This window comes from Coenobita brevimanus, chromosome 45, assembly GCF_032717465.1.
Source record: "Coenobita brevimanus isolate Jiangsu-jjx chromosome 45, ASM3271746v2, whole genome shotgun sequence".
Classification (NCBI taxonomy): domain Eukaryota; kingdom Metazoa; phylum Arthropoda; class Malacostraca; order Decapoda; family Coenobitidae; genus Coenobita; species Coenobita brevimanus.
The window spans coordinates 11,276,930-11,294,781 of record NC_136998.1 but is presented as its reverse complement, the minus strand read 5'-3'; the positions used below and the strand labels follow the sequence as shown (position 1 = coordinate 11,294,781).

General features: G+C 42.4%; 1 protein-coding gene across 1 annotated transcript; it reads right to left on the bottom strand.

The window, feature by feature from the left end:
• Positions 1 to 1,285: 1,285 nt before the first annotated feature.
• LOC145398433 (uncharacterized) lies at positions 1,286 to 4,998 on the bottom strand. The gene is made up of 2 exons (XM_080271314.1): positions 4,293 to 4,998; positions 1,286 to 4,161 (listed from the first exon to the last, which is right to left on the bottom strand). The coding sequence occupies exons 1-2, from the start codon at positions 4,996 to 4,998 to the stop codon at positions 1,286 to 1,288; spliced, it is 3,582 nt and encodes a 1,193-aa protein (XP_080127440.1).
• Between the last annotated feature and the right edge of the window lie 12,854 nt (positions 4,999 to 17,852).

Below are 17,852 nucleotides of genomic sequence, written 5' to 3'. Positions count from 1 at the left end.
CAACAGTCGGTGATCAGAGACCATACGGAAGCAGGATTTGAACTATAGTGAGTTGCCATCATGAAGATTCCATGCTGGAATGGAAGTGTCTTCTAGAATGATCTGTATATAAGGGTTGTGACTTAACTAATGGGGTGGAACTTAACTGGGGCACAAGTAATTTATGTTCATCTTGTATACTGTCAGAAATTTTATACACTCCTTTATCTGGCGAGTGTTAGTCTGAATATGACAGAGTAAATTTTCAGTAGTCTCCTAGGAGATTAAGGTATGATTAATATTCTAACTCATCAGAAATTATTCTCCGTATCCCCTAGCCAGTTCCCCCCAGATATGGCCAAATCTTAAGTTTACTTAACTGGAAAGAGTCCAAACAATAGATGACGATGGGCCTGATGCTTCGGTCGGTTGCCTGGGGCATCCAAGCTCCTTTAGATGTGTATTATAGGCCTACAGCGTGCAACTTGAACGGGCTTAAGAACCAGAGTGAGCAAACATGGTGAGTTTCTTCTCCCTCATAGGATTGAAGAGATGCGAGTACAGTTACAATGCTAAATACAATAAATTACGTCATGAAATATGCAAGGCGAATCTAACTTAAATTAATCTCAGTTTTAATTACCGGGTAAACTAAAGCCAATTAATCCCTTTATCTATGTAAATATGTATGAAACCCTCATTCACTTCTCACGAGAGGGCACATTATACACAACACGCAGGCACAGTTATGTCAATGGAAAATTCCTAAGTATTTACAAGTATTAACAATATAGTTGTCCACAAGGGTTAAATGAATGCAGTAGCATTTACTTTATTAAAAATAAGAATGATTAAAGAGAACGTAATCTCTGGGTTATAAAACTGCTTGAATTAGTCATTAACGCTCTTCGGGTTTTCTTCTGTGTAATAAAGTCTGGGCACAGGCAAGGGAAGGAGGAAGACAACCTCTTCGACTGCTGGTTTTATTCTCACTAACTCGTCAATAAACAGCCAACCCTTTCATCAGGTCGGTTTGATAACTGACAGATTCGAACACAAAGTTCGACACAGGATGAATTTTTTTCTTAAATATACATAAAATGGGAAAAAGGGCAAATGGCATTATTACCACCTCTAAGATCAGCACCAACTTAACAGACATAGCATGACATAGACATAGCATGACATAGACATAGCATGACATAGACATAGCATGACATAGACATAGCATGACAGACATAGCATGACATAGACATAGCATGACATAGACATAGCATGACAAGACATAACACTCCCCCCTGATCTTCTAAAGATCACTATATTGGAACGGCCGTACTGGACGGCGCTCCCTAGAACCTCGACGGGGCAGTGGTCTCCCTGGACTATCTACTTCGTCTTCACTTGACGTATCACTTGACGTAGACTCATTCGAAGGACCTCTCACATCGATTAGCAAATCATCTTCTGTTTCTGATTCAGGGCTTTCTTCAGCTAGTGAATCCTCTGGGGCAGTAGACAGCGATGTTGCCAGCCTTAGGTCACGCACATGACGAGGCATACCATCCACCTCGACGTTCTGGGCAGATACAACTCGCATTACTGTGCCCTCTGTACTTCGAGAATCGCAGCATCTGCTGGGATGCCGGATCCATACACGATCACCGACGCTGAAGCGATGTTGTTCTTCCACCGGCTGATCTTGCAGAGTTACTCCGTCGATACCCAGCAGTCTGACCTCGTATCTAAATATCTGGTTGGCAGGGGCAGATGAGGCATCATCACCTCGTGGCATAACGTTGTAGCGGTACACTGCTTCAGCTACGGAACAGCCTTTCCGTGCCAGTATAGTTTTCACGGTTCGATGATTTCTCTCTGATATTCCATTACCAGATGGAGCGTTGGCACACCGATACCTGATGACCATACCCCAACGCCTGGCGAACTCTTTGATCGTTGAGCTACGGAAGCTGGCAGCATTGTCAGTTAATAACTCCTTAGGTGCTCCACGTTCATAAAACACAGACTCTAGCTGTTCAACAACACTGATGACATCTTGCCGCCTGAGTCTTTTCCAGATGGCATAACGTGTTGGCCCGCAGTCGATGAGCGTCAGATAGTGCTGGTTTTTGACATGACAGACGTCCATGCTAACTCTGCTCCAGATCTCTGAAACCCCCAACTCCCCTTTCTTCCACTTCTCTGGTGCCGGATCAAAGGATTGACATTCTTGACAACTCTGAAGAACACTGCGAACCTGCTGCCTCTGAACCGTAGAATAGAGCCTTCTGCAGAAGTACAGTGTACGCTTGATGCCGGGATGCCCGCTGGTTTCATGAATGTTAACGATGTCCCTGTCTGAAACACTGGCAACAGCTGCACAGCTTGTCTGCCCGTTTGCTAGTGTCATCCACCTCTTCGGTACTCGTGTTAGCTCATCTGCTTTGTTTTCAGTAGAAGACACAAACTTTACTTCCAGACACAGATTATACTCGACGATGATAGATTTAAAAGTCTCTAGGCGCCTACGGATCAACATTTCACTGGAAGCTCTAGTCTTCAAACGAGATTTTCCTGAGAGAGCATCCGCAATCCAGTGGAACACAGTTCTTGAGTCAGTCATAAGAGTCAGCTGTTTCATCTTCCAGGAGATTGCAAGATTTATCCCCTTAATAACAGCGTCCAGCTCCGCAAGATTAATGTGAGAGCACTCATCCCGTCGTAACCAACACGAGTCTTCAATAACTTCACCTTTCACCTCCAACACAGCTCCCAATGCGAGTGAACTTGCATCTACCCATAGTATAGCTTCGTCTCCCACCACATCCCATCGTCCTCGGGCCGGGTCTGAGTTCTTCACCCGCTCCAACGTGTCCGCAAGCATCGAGTGCAAACTGAGGTCATTAATCTTGTCGTCCCACATAGTCGTGACCTCATTGGCCCGTCTTTTAATGTACGACGCCGCCACTCGCAACCAGCCACAAACAGGAAGGTGACTCGTTAGCTGCCCGCAGAGTGAAAACACTGTCCGCCTAGTCAGCTTTTCAGGTAGCTTGCCAACGCCGTTATCACGCTTCCAGACGAGACGATCGTGCTCCCCCCAGACTCTAATGCCCAGCACACGAGCTCCTTCAGACACAATCTCGGGAGGTTTGCAGAGCAGGCCGTGACGACTAAGGTGACATTCCACTTCTGCTGCACTCGCCACACTTTTGTCCACCAGAATATCGTCCAGGTATGGTGAAGTGGCGCGGTTTATCTTCTCGTCCATGCTCAACACACGACTCAGGACCTCCTTCAATACTAGTGGTGCGATGTTCAGTCCAAAGCCCAGTCTAGTCAAACAGTAACATCTCCCACGGAACACCACTGTCTGGGACGACCATAGCGATCTGTGAACATCTATCTGTAGGTAAGCCTTGCGCAAGTCAATGAGAGCGACCCTCTGTCCACGCCTGCGCCACTCCCGTATCTTCTCAGTGCAGACGTCCGCTTCAGCTGTGTGCAAATTAAGATGGGCATTCAACTCACGAAAATCAAGGACAGGGCGTGCTTTTTTCTTGTTTTGCTGCACGACAGCCATCAGAGGGATAGTTCCTTTCACAGGGCCATGTATACTCTCGTTGTATGGAACCAGCCATCCATCCTTAATCCATTCACACAGTTCATTTTCACATTCTTTTCGAGCTTCATTCGGCACCCTGTATTCGGAGACAGTATTCAGTAGTCGTGGAGGCTCTGAGTTATCACGCCAGTTCCACAACACTGTCCACTTTTTAGCTGCACTGTCATATGTTACTTCAAAATCCCTCTCGACAATATTTCGTTGTATGGTAGGTACTGTCACGGCTGAAGCCTGCACTTCCTCAATACCAAATTGCACTTTGTCCGGTGAATGCACTGTCACTCCCTGCAGGGCTTCAACACCGTTCATGCCCAGAATAAAGTCAAAATTAAGCGGCTTGGAAGGCACTACAATCACATTCACAGACACGGACACTCCTGACAGTAGCTGGACTGTTACCACACCTGTTCCCATACACATATAAAGCTCACCGCTTACTGTCCTCACACTGATATTTCCTTTGGTCCAGCGAGAGCACATGGAAACGTGTGCAATACTCTGAGTACAGCCGGTGTCTACCAGGGCATCACAGTTCTTTCCATCAACAACCAAGCGTGTCACTGGTAAAGCGCCTCTCACTGACGGTCTGGAGAGGAGGCTGGCGCTGGTCCCACCTCTCCTGATCCATTTCCCGAAGGGCATGAGGTAGCGATGTGGCCTCGTCCCCCGCATCTGAAGCAGCGCACATTACCTCGCCCACCACTACCTCTGCGCACACTGCGTCCAGCCTGGCAGTCACGAGCGTAGTGGTTCGGCTGGTTACAGGAATGGCAGCGCACACCACCAACACCAACTAATGCAGGAGCCACTGTGTGCTGTCTGGAGCCGGCTGGTTGTGCTGATGCCCCATCATTGAGGTAATTATCGGCTAGAACAGCTCGAGCACGGTTCAGAAGTTGGTTAATATCCATAGTTTCCATGCGTGAACCAGCTCTCAGAATGTGGCGAACAGCTTCTGGAAGACCAGCTAAAAAAGCACAACATAGACCGGCGTCGGTCATTCCTCCAAATCGTGTAGCCAGGTGGCGCAGGTCAGCCAAGTACACGTCAACAGACTCGCCATCACGCAGCCTACGGTCCACAAACTGCTCATAGGCATCAAACTTGTCTGCAGCAAATGCCGAGGTGAGTGCATCCTTTATGGTGTCGAAGTTCCCCTTGTCTACGCTGCTGAGCTGCTGATAAACAGAGAAAGCCCCGCCTGTGAGTCGCAGTGGCACAATGGTGTGTAGATCAGAGATCCCTCGTAGCCGACAAACCAGCTCCAGCTTTTCGATCCACTCTACCACCGAGTGCGAAGTACCATCAAATTCCGGGATCAGACGAAGTTCCGTCGTAAGGCTGTCTCCTCGGGCTGAGGTTGACGATGCCGGTTTGCCACTATCACTTCCGTCCATCATAAGTTGCGAGAGAATGCCTAGATAGCTTGTAATAAAGTCTGGGCACAGGCAAGGGAAGGAGGAAGACAACCTCTTCGACTGCTGGTTTTATTCTCACTAACTCGTCAATAAACAGCCAACCCTTTCATCAGGTCGGTTTGATAACTGACAGATTCGAACACAAAGTTCGACACAGGATGAATTCTTTTCTTAAATATACATAAAATGGGAAAAAGGGCAAATGGCATTATTACCACCTCTAAGATCAGCACCAACTTAACAGACATAGCATGACATAGACATAGCATGACATAGACATAGCATGACATAGACATAGCATGACAGACATAGCATGACACAGACATAGCATGACATAGACATAGCATGACATAGACATAGCATGACAAGACATAACATTCTGCTTTTAACAGGGACAACTATTTTAAAAGGTAAAGAGCGCAACTGCTCTGGGGGAAAATATTTCCCACAGTTTTGGGGCCGGGCAAAATTGATACGCTGTGTCATGTAATGTGACCCTTAGCCAGGAGTTCCCCTCTATAGGTCTCGAGAATCCTGTGCTGCGGCCCTTCTAGGTCGCACATCTTGACCCAATTGCTCTCCACCGTCCACTGTCTTTGGGTAGCCATTAACTCAAGGGGAATTAGTTTATCAATAGTTTTAATAGTGTTAAGTCCCCTACATTTAACCTCTACAAGTCTCAGCAAGCCCTCTGAATCTGGGTGCGTGGAGATCACTTTAGCTAATGGCCACAGGGATCTTGGTTGTTCTATTTTTACTAAGACACATCTCCCACATTTATAACTGACTTGTTGCTGCCAGCCTGAGCCCCATAAAATCTTTCTCTTAGGCTCAAAAGATATTCTTTGCTCCAATGTCTATTCCAGGTTTCCAATACCCTTTATACGTTCATATCCTTTACGCATATTTTTTTTAATGCGAAGAAGAAGGAACCAAAGGCCATGAGCCCGCAATAACAGTTCCCTCCAAGAAAAAAACAAAATACAATAGAGAGCCAAATTCAAGATCCATTCATTTCGAGATGCCTAAACACACTGCTTTTGAAAGACTGGAGATCATAGGCAGCAGGAAATACAGACAGAGGGAGACAGTTCCAGAGTTGTTGTCCTAATTCATTATTTTCTATTATAGGATCCTCTACTTCCTCCTGGATAGCCACACAATGCACCAGATGGAGCTTTCTGCCATATAACATATGAGCCGGTGTCAATGCCTCAATCAAAACGCTAATATCATCTAGATAGGTTAATCCTAGCCTCAGTTTCAGTTATCACTGTTCTCAACTCCTTTCTGGTGATCTTAGGGCAGTTCTTCACAGTACTAATCATTCGTTCGGTAAATCCATTTTGCCATGGTGCTCTTGGAGCTATGAACCGCCAGGTACAACTTCGAATTCCCAGCGCCGACTTAACCTTTGGATCATTCCTTATATTTAAAACTAGAGGTGCTGCTCCAACGCAAATGGTTCCGTTGTCGCTTATTAATTTATTCGGACAAGAACTTCTAGCTGCAAATCTAAATACCTTCAGGAATGTCCCTGAACTTAAATCTTCTGCCATTTCTAGATGGATTGCCCTTGTGTAGGTGCAAGTAAACAAACATATATACATCATATGGGGAGTTTCCTCACCCGTAACAGTTATAACCCCTGTGTAATCAACTCCAGTTACTTTGAAGGGCCGACTTACATTTACCCTAACCCTTGGTAAGGCAGGTGGTCCTGGATAGTCATATGGTCGTTGATCATACCTCCTACAAATAATACAACCTTTGAGACCTGTCTACCCTTAGGGATCCAATATGTTTCCCAGAATCTGGGAAACATATTGGATCCCTAAGGGTAGACAAAGTCTGCGGCACACCTCCGTGAAGAGTCAAATCATGGGCTTCTTTAACAATTAACTGTACAAAACGATCATTCTTGGGTAACAATATAGGATGTGTTGTTTGGAGAGGCGAATCAGCCTTTATTATTCGGCCACGGCATCTAATTAGACCTTTTCCGTCTATGATCAATCTCTTATCAGCTTACTCTTGCTCCCAGTATCTTGGCCTAAAAGGTCAAATATCTCTCCGTAATAATATTTTTGTATTATATTTCAGCCATTATTCCATGAGATCAAACTTCTCAGACTCCACGTTCTTATTTAAAAATTTAACGACTAATTTAGTAGTATTAATAAGTTGTCTTATCAATGACAATCTACTAATGTCAGTTACATCTGGCTCAGGTTCTGCAGAATCCAAGTTTATTACACTAAACTCAGCAATACTATACTGTTTCTGCTCAGGTCAAACTTTAATGAGTAACCATTTAGGACCTTTAAACCACAAGTTATCTTTGAGCAGTCACTATACTGTCGAACCTCTCGAAAGCATATCAGCTGGGTTTTGTTTGGAGGATAAATGCATAAATCTAATTTGGAAGACAGGTCCTTAATAGTCTTCACTCTATTGCGAACGAAAGGAATTTTACTATCTTCCTCTCCTATCCATTAACGACAAATCCCACTGTCAGTCCATATATAGATATCCTCAAACTGAGTATCAGGAGTAGTGGTTATATACCTAGCCAATTTAGTTCCCACTTCTATGGAAGCCAATTCCATTTGAGGTAGGGTTCTTCCTTTAACTGGTGCAGCTCTGGCTTTGGACATAATAATCTTACTATCCTCTCCTGTTGCGCAATAAACTACTGCTCCATATGCCCTTTGAAAAGCATCACAAAATATTTGTAAGCGTGACTTCTCATTACTTTTTTTTTTTTTTTTTTTCCTGGGAATACATATGCTTGATGTGGTTTCAGATTCCTCTCTAATCTGTTCCCATTGTTCCACATATGTCTCACCTAATTCAGTGTCCCAGTCTAACCATTCTCGCGAAGCCTCCTGCACTAAACATTTGCCCCTAATACCTGTAACAATAGAACTGACCAATCCTAATGGGTCAAATAACATGGAGACCTGACTTAAAGAGGACCTCTTGGTGAGAGTGACATCACAGAACGTAATTGGTTTCAGACTTACTGTATTTCATCAGCTCTTGTATCTCAGTTAAGACCCAACACATTTTGAGTTTTGGGAATGTCATTATTTGGATAGTCCTCTTGTATTTTATTCCTCAATAGCGGTGAATTTGTAATCTGAGGAGTAGACTGTAGCACCAGTCGAACAGGGCAGTACTCCCGAGGTTGATGGCAAGCTGGTGATAGGGAGAGCTAGAGCTCCCGTTTCACCAGCCCTCAGGACTTGATCCTGACCATCTCGCTTTTCTGAACATTTTCAGTGCATTCATTTACACAGAGAGTAGGCCAGCATGCTCTCATAATACCTCTACCTTCAACTGCCTACACCACACTACATGCGCATAACATATCACACCTTCTATTCACATCTTTAGTAATGGCCACTGCAATCTTACAATCAAATGAGGTGGTACCTCGGATTGCCACCACCGGCAGGGTAGGGCTGGAGGCACAGGGTCCTCCCGGTCGCCATCAAGCGACTGTGCCGGCAGCGACTGTTGCTATTTCTGGGAATGCTCATCGGTGAAGAGGTGACGGTGCGGCCTTATTCTTTACCAACATCCGCGGCCTTACCACAAACTTAAACTCAGTTCATTTTTTCCTTCAGTCCATATCCCCTTTGGCCCTTTTCCTCACAGAACCACAAATCTCACCCTTTACCGATATATCTCCATTTTATTTCCCCGGTTACCATCTCCTTACAAACTTTCGAAACAAGGGCGGCACCTGTTGTTATATCAAATCCCAATATGCAGTTGATACTATTTTAAACTTCACTTCATCCAGTTTTGATTACTCATTATATAAATTAAATTGTCAAAACATTACCAAATATATCTGTGTAGTTTATCGTTCCCCCAATGCTTCTTCGGAACCCTGTGTATTTGATTCCATATCCACTCAGTTGAGTAACCTTGATCTTGCCTTTGGCAATGAAATTACCATTTTGGGTGATTTTAACATACACAATGTTCAATGGTTATTGCATTCTGCCCGGACTGACGACGCTGGTCTCGAATGCGAGCTGTTTGCGGAATCGTTTAATCTCACCCAGTTGGTAAAGCAACCAACCAGATTACCTGATAATCCTGACCATAATGCCCATCTCTTGGATTTATTCTTGACAAATAATCCATATCAATACAGGATAGAGGTACTGTCACTACTTCGATCCTCTGACCACAATCTCATCAAAGCCTCATTAGTTAACCCTCCTACACCTCCCCATTCCGAACCTGTCAGGGTGACCCGATGGCACTTTGACAGGGCAGACTGGGGTGGATTTAGAAATTATCTTGCTGATGTTCCATGGCAGTCTTTCTTCTCTAGTGATCCCAATTCTACCCAGTCCCATATTTGCGACTTAATACTAACTGGTATGGATTTATTCATACCAAGTCAACAATTCACTAAAAGATCAAACTCTCCAAAATGGTTGGATGGCAATTGTGCCAGAGCAACAGCCCAAAAGTCATTAGCATATAACTCTTACTTAAAATCAAAAACATCTGAATCACTCTCCCAATTTAAAATTGCTAGAAATCATGCAAAAGCTGTATTAAATCTATCTAAATCAAACTTTCTTCAAAAGCAAGCATCAAAACTACTTAACAACCCTGATGACAATAGAATATTCTGGTCAACTCTTAATTCTTTCAATAATAACTTTAACAAGTCATCTTCCATTCTCCCACTAAAATCTTCAGATGGCAATATTACAAATGACCCACGTGGGAAAGCAGATATCTTTGCTAGTACCTTTGCAAGAAACTCTCCCATAGATGATACCAGCCAGAATGTCTCAGTACTGGAACTTGATTCTCCCGAAATTGCCCCACTTAAAATACAGACAAGATTCGTAAAATCCATCCTAGACAATTTACCTACCAACAAAGCTCCAGGCCCAGATGGAATTCCGCCAATTGTTTTGAAAAAGTGTTCCCCTGAACTTGCCTCTGTCCTAGCCAAATTATTCAGACTATGCATACATACTTCTTTATTCCCAAATTCATGGAAAGAAGCCAATATCCACCCAGTTCCGAAGAAAGGAAGTTCGTCTGACCCCTCCAATTACAGACCAATAGCTGTCACATCTTCTCTTGGTAAGGTATTTGAAAGTTTAATTAATAAGCATATTGTTAAACATCTTGAATCCAACAACTTAATTAGTGATAGACAATACGGTTTTCGCCACGAAAGATCCACCATTGACATACTCAATTTCTTAACTCATACCATCCATCAATCAATTGATCTTTTTGGAGAAACTCATACAGTAGCTCTTGATATCTCTAAAGCTTTCGACAGAGTATGGCACCGTTCCCTGCTGTTCAAACTCCCTTGCTATGGACTAACGTCATTTGTTCCTTTGATTTCTTCTTATCTTAGTGACAGGAAAATAAGAGTAAAAGTAGATGATGTATATTCAAATTTCCACTCAATTAACGCCGGCGTGGCGCAGGGATCAGTTCTGACGCCAACCCTATTTCTGGTTCATATTAATGATCTCTTATCTGTCACTCACAATCCCGTTCACTCATATGCAGATGACTCAACACTACATAGTTCATTCACACTATGACATCCATTTACAAAGTCTAATATCTCTACCTCTCAACTCAATACAGCCATCTCCATAAATCAAGATCTACCTACAATCAGTGAATGGGGACAAAACAACCTTGTCTCTTTTAATGCTAGTAAAACTAAATATATACAGTTTACTAATAGACAGATATTGCCAGATTCGTACATTACCTTCAGTGCTACTAATATTCCCATCTCCAAAAGTATTGAAATTCTTGGTGTCTCACTTAACAGTGCCCTCAGCTGGACCTCTCATGTCAGATCACTTGCTAAAACCGCCTCAAAGAAACTTGGATTATTGTACAGAGTCCGTAACTTCTTCGCCGACGAGCAGTTAGCTATAATTTATGAGTCATGTGCGCTCTCAGCTTGAATATTGCTCACCCTTGTGGAATGGTTGTGGAGAGGTCGCATTAAGACAACTAGACAAAATTCAGAATAAATCTGTTAGAATCATTAACAACCCTGCCATTACATATAAACTACCTCCCCTGCAAGTAAGAAAGAATGTTGCCTCCCTTGCATTATTTTACAGATATTTTTTTGGCAAATGCTCAGACGAAGTTACGTCCATGGTGTCACCTCTCCATGCCTTCCCTCGTGCTACACGGGCATCTGGTAGCGCTCATGACTGGAATGTCACTCAACCATATTGCAGAACTTCTGCCTATCAGAATTCTTTCATTCCCCGAACTGCATCTCTCTGGAACTCGCATCCCCAGAGTTGTTTTCCTCCCAATTTCAACCCACAACTGTTCAAGTCTAACTGTTACAGATATTTTATGAATAGAGGACACCAGTAATCTGGTGTACGGATTTTTTTTTTCCCCATTTGTTTTTCCTTCCTCCGTTCTGTTATTTAAAAAAAAAAAAAAAATCCAGCTCTGTAGCGGCAAATTTGCCTTCACACATTCGGAATTGGCTACTTCATAAGCCTTCAATGCTTCCAAATTATCCATATAAAAAGACTGCCCTATTTCTGGGCAACTGGCATTTCCAAAAGGATGCTCTAAAGTGTTGCAAAGTAGGAAAGGACTAGCATAAGAGCCAAAGAGCACCGATCGGAAACAGCAAGTTTTTAATGGATTATCCTCATTTTGAGGGTCTTGAGACCATTGGAATTGTGTAAATTTCCTATCCTCAATCATATCCTGAGAAAAGCCTTATTAATGTCTGCTGCATAAGCATAAGGTTTCTCTCTAAAACTACGTAATACATTTCCTAACTACTCTGTTAATTTAGGTCCAGACTATAGGTAATCGTTCATGCTAGCTGATCCTTTGCACGCTTTACTACTACAATTGAAAACTATCTTTATGGGAGTAGTTACTGAACCTAGCTTAAGCATGATGTGGTAAATATTGTCTTTCCTTGTGGTTAACACAGGGAATTCTACCTTTTCTATAAATTTATTCTTCAACTGATCTTTTATATTATTATCATATATGGTTTGATGTTCTGGTTTGTCTCTCAACTTTCTTAGAAGAGAATTTAACTAAACTTTAGCTGCTTGGTAATTTGTTGGTAACTACGAATGGTTTAGTTTCCATGGTAATCCTACCCAATACTGTCCATCTCTAAATTCCACAGACTGGATATACTAATCCAAAGTTATTCTACCTTCAGGGGTTGGCTCTTTAGAGAGTATTCCACACTGTCTAGGTACCACAATTTGTGTACAGGTTCATTTTTTTCCATCCAGCAAGTGATTTATCTGAGTATGTTCTAATTCTGCACGTATTCTAGCTACCATCAATGGCTGTGTGGTGGGGTAACAAAGATTGAGTCTACCATGTTGGCCTCTCATTTAGCATGCTTTAGAAAAAGGCAACTGACCCATAATAATACTACCTCCTGGACTCTTGAACAACTGTACTTTATTCTTCTTGAAAGTCCTATATGGGAATCTTCCACAGTAATCTGAACCAATTATTGTTTTTATTGGACCCACAGTATCTGATTTCACATTCTATTTAGCCAACCTAATCCCTGAGCTCTGTAGATGATCAGAGGTTTCCTTCAGTCCTTTTATATATATATATATATGTGTCTCCATATTATCCAGTACAGCTGCTGTTTTACGGCATTTATATCTGCCAAGTTGTATTACAGGTCTAACTAAATCAAAGGACTGAGCATCCTTAATAGTTAAAAGCCAGAAATGGATAGATTAACCTTGCCAATAATAGGTTACTTAATTTCTTCACAATGTCTGCAGAAATGAAGGTTTTCTGTGCACCTGTATCAAAACGAGTACATGCTAATGTGTTTCTATTTTCTATCATTACCTTCACATCTGCAGTTGGAACTGCAGCTGGCATTGCTACTGAACTATTCGCTTTAGCAACTGTCGTATTGACACCTGCAGTTTTAGGAACGTCATATTTTATCCTTGGCCATAAAGTACTATGATGATGGTCTTTTTATACATTTGAAACAAAGATTTAGTTCAATCTTGCAGTCCGTGGAAGTGTGTTCAAAATTCATGCAAACTGTACAAGACCCCAATTCCTGAAGCTTCCATATTCTAGAAGCATAATCAGGATAATGTTGACAAGATGCACTGGAATGTTGTTCACCACAAAATGCACAAACCTTCCTGTCCATTACCATGGAAATTTTTACCTCATTTTCATCAGCTTGTCAATTCCTTGTCTCTAGTGGTTTATCCTCGGATTTTAAAGAGCTAAGGAAAGTACTTGTCTCTTCCTTAGGTACAGACTTAGCCGTCCCTCACTTAGATTTCCCAGCAAGTTGGTTAGTGGTTCTTTTCCTTATTTCAGCCTTCTGTTTAATTTCAGCAGGGTTTACTGTTCCTTGCAAATGTTTACACGGTTACATTAAGCCTTCCTCAATCTCCTCACAGGAGAAATCGTCCTTTTGATAACAAAGTATCTTGGTTCTAGGTAGGAACTTTAAGGACACAGTTCTAGAAAGCACCCAGTCTGCTGCTTTAATATCTTCATAAGTACCTAAAGCCTTTAAATTACAAGTCATCACAGTCCGAAAATTTTGCAAGGATCAAAATCATGTTTAGGTATGGGTGATTCAATTAGAGCCTTCAGTAACTGGGTGCTGACCTGCTTCTTGTCTTCATAATTGTCTAAGGATAGTCATTGTCACCTCATAATTGTTTTCTACCACAGGTAATTCCTTTATCAACTTGTAAGGCGTCCCCTTTACCTATCCTAACATATGTGAGTTTACTCATGTTGGGGAGATCTGTTCTATCATGAACTTTAAACTGATCTCAGAAAGATTTCCAATTTTGCTCCCCATCATACTCCAGAAGCATAATTTGTGGTAAGTACAACTTTACTCCGCTGTTCCACAAGTTGTATTTCTGGGATAGTTTCAGCCAATTGTGACTAATAACTCCACTAATGTTATATATTCCTCTAATTTACCTTCAAATTTTGTAGTCTCCGACTCCAGATGATCTTGATCATCACCTTTCACTGTTGCTGCTTCTAAATTTAGGTATTTTTTTTCATACTTAGTCCATCTGTCTTTTAGTTATATTCAAAAGGCGACTTAATTTCTCCGTGGAGTGAGGTGTTTCATCTAATGATTGCCTACAATCATTTATGGCTCTCGTTATGCATCCTGCCTTATGACAGGATGATCTCTGTAACAAGGAAATACATATATTGACTGATTTTCGTGTTACTGGAATTTCAATTTTACAACCACAAATTTACCCAAGGTCAGTAGTTGTCAATTTATTTCACATTTTGAGAAGTGTAGGGATTGGATTTATGGTATGAAACCTGTCTCCCTGGGTTGTTAAACCTGTAGGGTTATGTCTTTATCCCCACACACAGTTTCCAAATAACCCATACTTCCCTGAGCTCAGAACGATTAATCATTTCAATATAACACAGGACCACCCGAAGCCTGTACAGCATAGAATTGTTCTTTCTTTAACTCTATGTAGTTTATAAATTTCTGCAGAACCGCTTCTCTGCCATGATGATTCCAGTGTATACCATCGGCTTCTAGAGATTCTTGGAAGGGCTTTCCATTAAAGTGAATAAAATCCTTTCCCCACCTTATCCTCTGCAACTTCCTATTTACGGCCCAGGTAACTAATTTATATGTACCATAGCAAACTGGTGAACCATACTGTAGGTTTCTAAGCTCAAGAAGGGTTATGGTTATCGAGGATTTACATGAACCTTCAGTGGCTCCTACCACGGCTTGAATGATTTCAACAATTTCATTAACTTCCACATCTTCGTAAATATCATTTCCTCCCAGGAAGAGGATAGTGTGGTCATGCTCCCAGTCCAATACGGCATTTAGCTGCTCATCATCAGAAAGAGAACTTGCCCTTCTACCAGGAGCTCTGTATATATGTATTTCCATGTCCTCCACCTCTACAGAACATGGAAATAAGGTTTTCCTTATATATATCTATATATATATATATATATATATATATATATATATATCTATATATATATATACATACATACTTGTTTGTACAGTAGCAGTAGTAGTAGTAGTTGTTCCCTAGGCAGTCTGGCCGAACAGCCCCGAGTCCCTTAGGAAGGCTGTGGCCGAGACTGGGCTTTCCGACAGAGCTATCAAAGAGCGTATGTTGTGTTGTTGGCGTAGGTGATTGTGTGCAATGCAGTCTTCCATAATGTGCTTAATAGTATGTGGTGCTGTGTTGCATCCTGGACAGGCATCAGCGACCGAGTCATCCAACCTCTTCTGGTAGCTTAAGAGGGCCGGATGGTGCCCATATCTCAGCCTGGCCAGGTGGACCCTGTCCTCACGAGGAAGATAGGATTCAGAAGGGTGGATGTCAGGAAGCCGTGCATGCAGCTGTGTGTTGTCTTTAAGTGACTGAATGGAGCGGCGAGTGATCTGAGTGTGGATATGCTTCTGGAAGCTGGTGTGAGGTGGGCGAGGGGGGAGAGATGACAGTATTTGTGTATGGTATTGTGTGCTGGGTGTTGTTTTGATGTTCCTTGGTGTGGGTGGATGTGCTGCCATGTACTGTAGTGGATATTGTGGGTTTGTGGAAGCTGCAGCAAGAAACTGGGTGCCTCTCATGTATAGGTGGTCTTTGACTTTGAGGACTTTGGTTTCTTGATGTAGGTGGTCTGTGGGTGTAGTAGCTGTGCAGCCTGTGATTATTTATAGTGCCTTGTTTTGTATGGTCTGTAGAGTGTTGCAGTGTGTTTTGGTGAGGTTAGAAGCCCAGGCAGGGCTTGCATAGTTCACCACTGAACGTATGTATTGTTTGTATACTGTGGTGGCGGTTTCTTTGTTGTGTCCGAATGTTGTATGGGCAAGTGACCTCAAAGCATTGAGTCTTGGTGTTATTTTATTTATAATATTTGTGATGTGTTGTTTAAATGACATTGATGTATTGTATGTTACACCAAGGATTGTGTGTGTGTGTGTGTGGGGGGGGGGGTAGTGGAGTGTTGTTTATGGTGAGATGTGGGATGTGAGAAGAGTCACTGTAGATTTGGCTGGGGCTATTTTGGGCCTGTTTGTGGTGAACCATTCGTGTAGTGTGTTGAGGTAAGGTTGTACAGTATTCTATGAAGGGCGACTATTTCATATATTTACTGTTGACTTAAGAAATTCATGTCTATCTTATTGTCATACTCTTAAGATATCGTCTTGGTATTGCATAAATTACCAGTTTAAAGCTTTTCACCAGCACATGACGATCTTCTTACATCAGCCTGTGGCATTAGGCTACTTCCACTGACCTCACCGCTTCACACCTTGCAGTTTCCATTCCCTCATCATCCAACCTAATTGTGCATTTAGTGACTTCATTTCCCTCAAAAACCAAAACTTTCATCAATCTTTTATTCACCATTAGATTCCGTTTCTTACATACTCTCCCAACTTTTCACCAAGCCTTACAGTTCCCCTCCATTTACACTTAACTGTACAGTATCATCTGCAAACAATAAAACAGGAAGTTTCCAGACACTGCCTTCTCTCATTAGGGTCGTTCCAACATCCATTCTCCTACCTTGTATCCCTTTTATAATCACAACATCCATATACAGATTCAGCAACCATGGAGACACGACACATCCCTATTTCAATCAAATATTGACAGAAAAATTCACTCAGTTCACCATCCGCATGCACTGCAGCCCAAGTGACCACATACGTACTGTTCGCGGCATTCAGCAGCTTCCCATTTACTCCATATGTTTTTTTTTTATATTTTCCACATTCCATGCCTATCCGATCTGTCATATGCTTTCTCCACATCATGAAGGTTGCACATACTGTAACTTCTTTCCCTTCTCTAGACACTTTTCCATTAAAGACCTCAGGATGAACATCTAATCTATACACCCTCTTTCTTTACTAAAGCTTCGCTGTTCATATCCAGTTAATTCCACTGTAATTTCCCTAACTCTGTCAGTAAGCAACCCTATCATATCCTTTTCCTATGACACTAAGATTACCATACACTTCTGTTCCCCTTTCTCCTTTGTGTCTATCTACATACCTATGCTGCTTCCCACAAAGAAATGGAGGTAGCCGAGACAGGATGACACACTCTCAATTTTCTCATCCACACATTTACTCTTATCTAAACCCTAAGGAGAGAAGGGACAGATCATCATTCCACCACACAGCACGAGGGTCAACTGCGCAGTGAAAATCAGCGACATCCGCAGCAGGGCCTGACAGCAGACCTGGTTTACCCCTGCCTCATCATGAAGGATCCATCCCCTTATCCACATCAGACATGATCAAATGATCAGACTAAATGCGAGAGAATTTGCCCTCAGAATCGTTTCAGCATTTATTCATTCACAGTTTCTTTCCAGTCATTCCTATCACAGGCAGCCACTCTACCTTGATCAACAGACATCCCTGTCGCATCCAATGCTGTCTTCACACAGTCCATCCATCCTATCCCTGGTCTTCCTCTTGGCATTATACCTCTCACATCCGATCCAGTTGCAGTATCTTTTTCACCAATCTCCCTTCATCCATTCTCTTCGTATGCCCAAACCATTGCAACATTATCTGCTCAACTCGATCAGCCATCTCCCACATACCTCCAGTCCTCCTTCGCACTTTTCTCACTCGATCTATGTGTCACTCCACACATACTCCTCAGGCACCTCATCTCCATTACATTCAAACTATTCCTCTCTGCCACACCCATATTCCATGTTTCAGCTTCATATAACGAAGTCGATATCTCTACACCCTCATGCAG

Coding starts and splice junctions, on each gene's coding strand:
- LOC145398433 (XM_080271314.1), bottom strand. CDS start 4,998: ATGGACGGAAGTGATAGTGGCAAACCGGCATCGTCAACCTCAGCCCGA. Junction 4,162..4,292: donor CAGAGGTAGTGGTGGGCGAG/GTAATGTGCGCT, acceptor GCGCTTTACCAG/TGACACGCTTGGTTGTTGAT.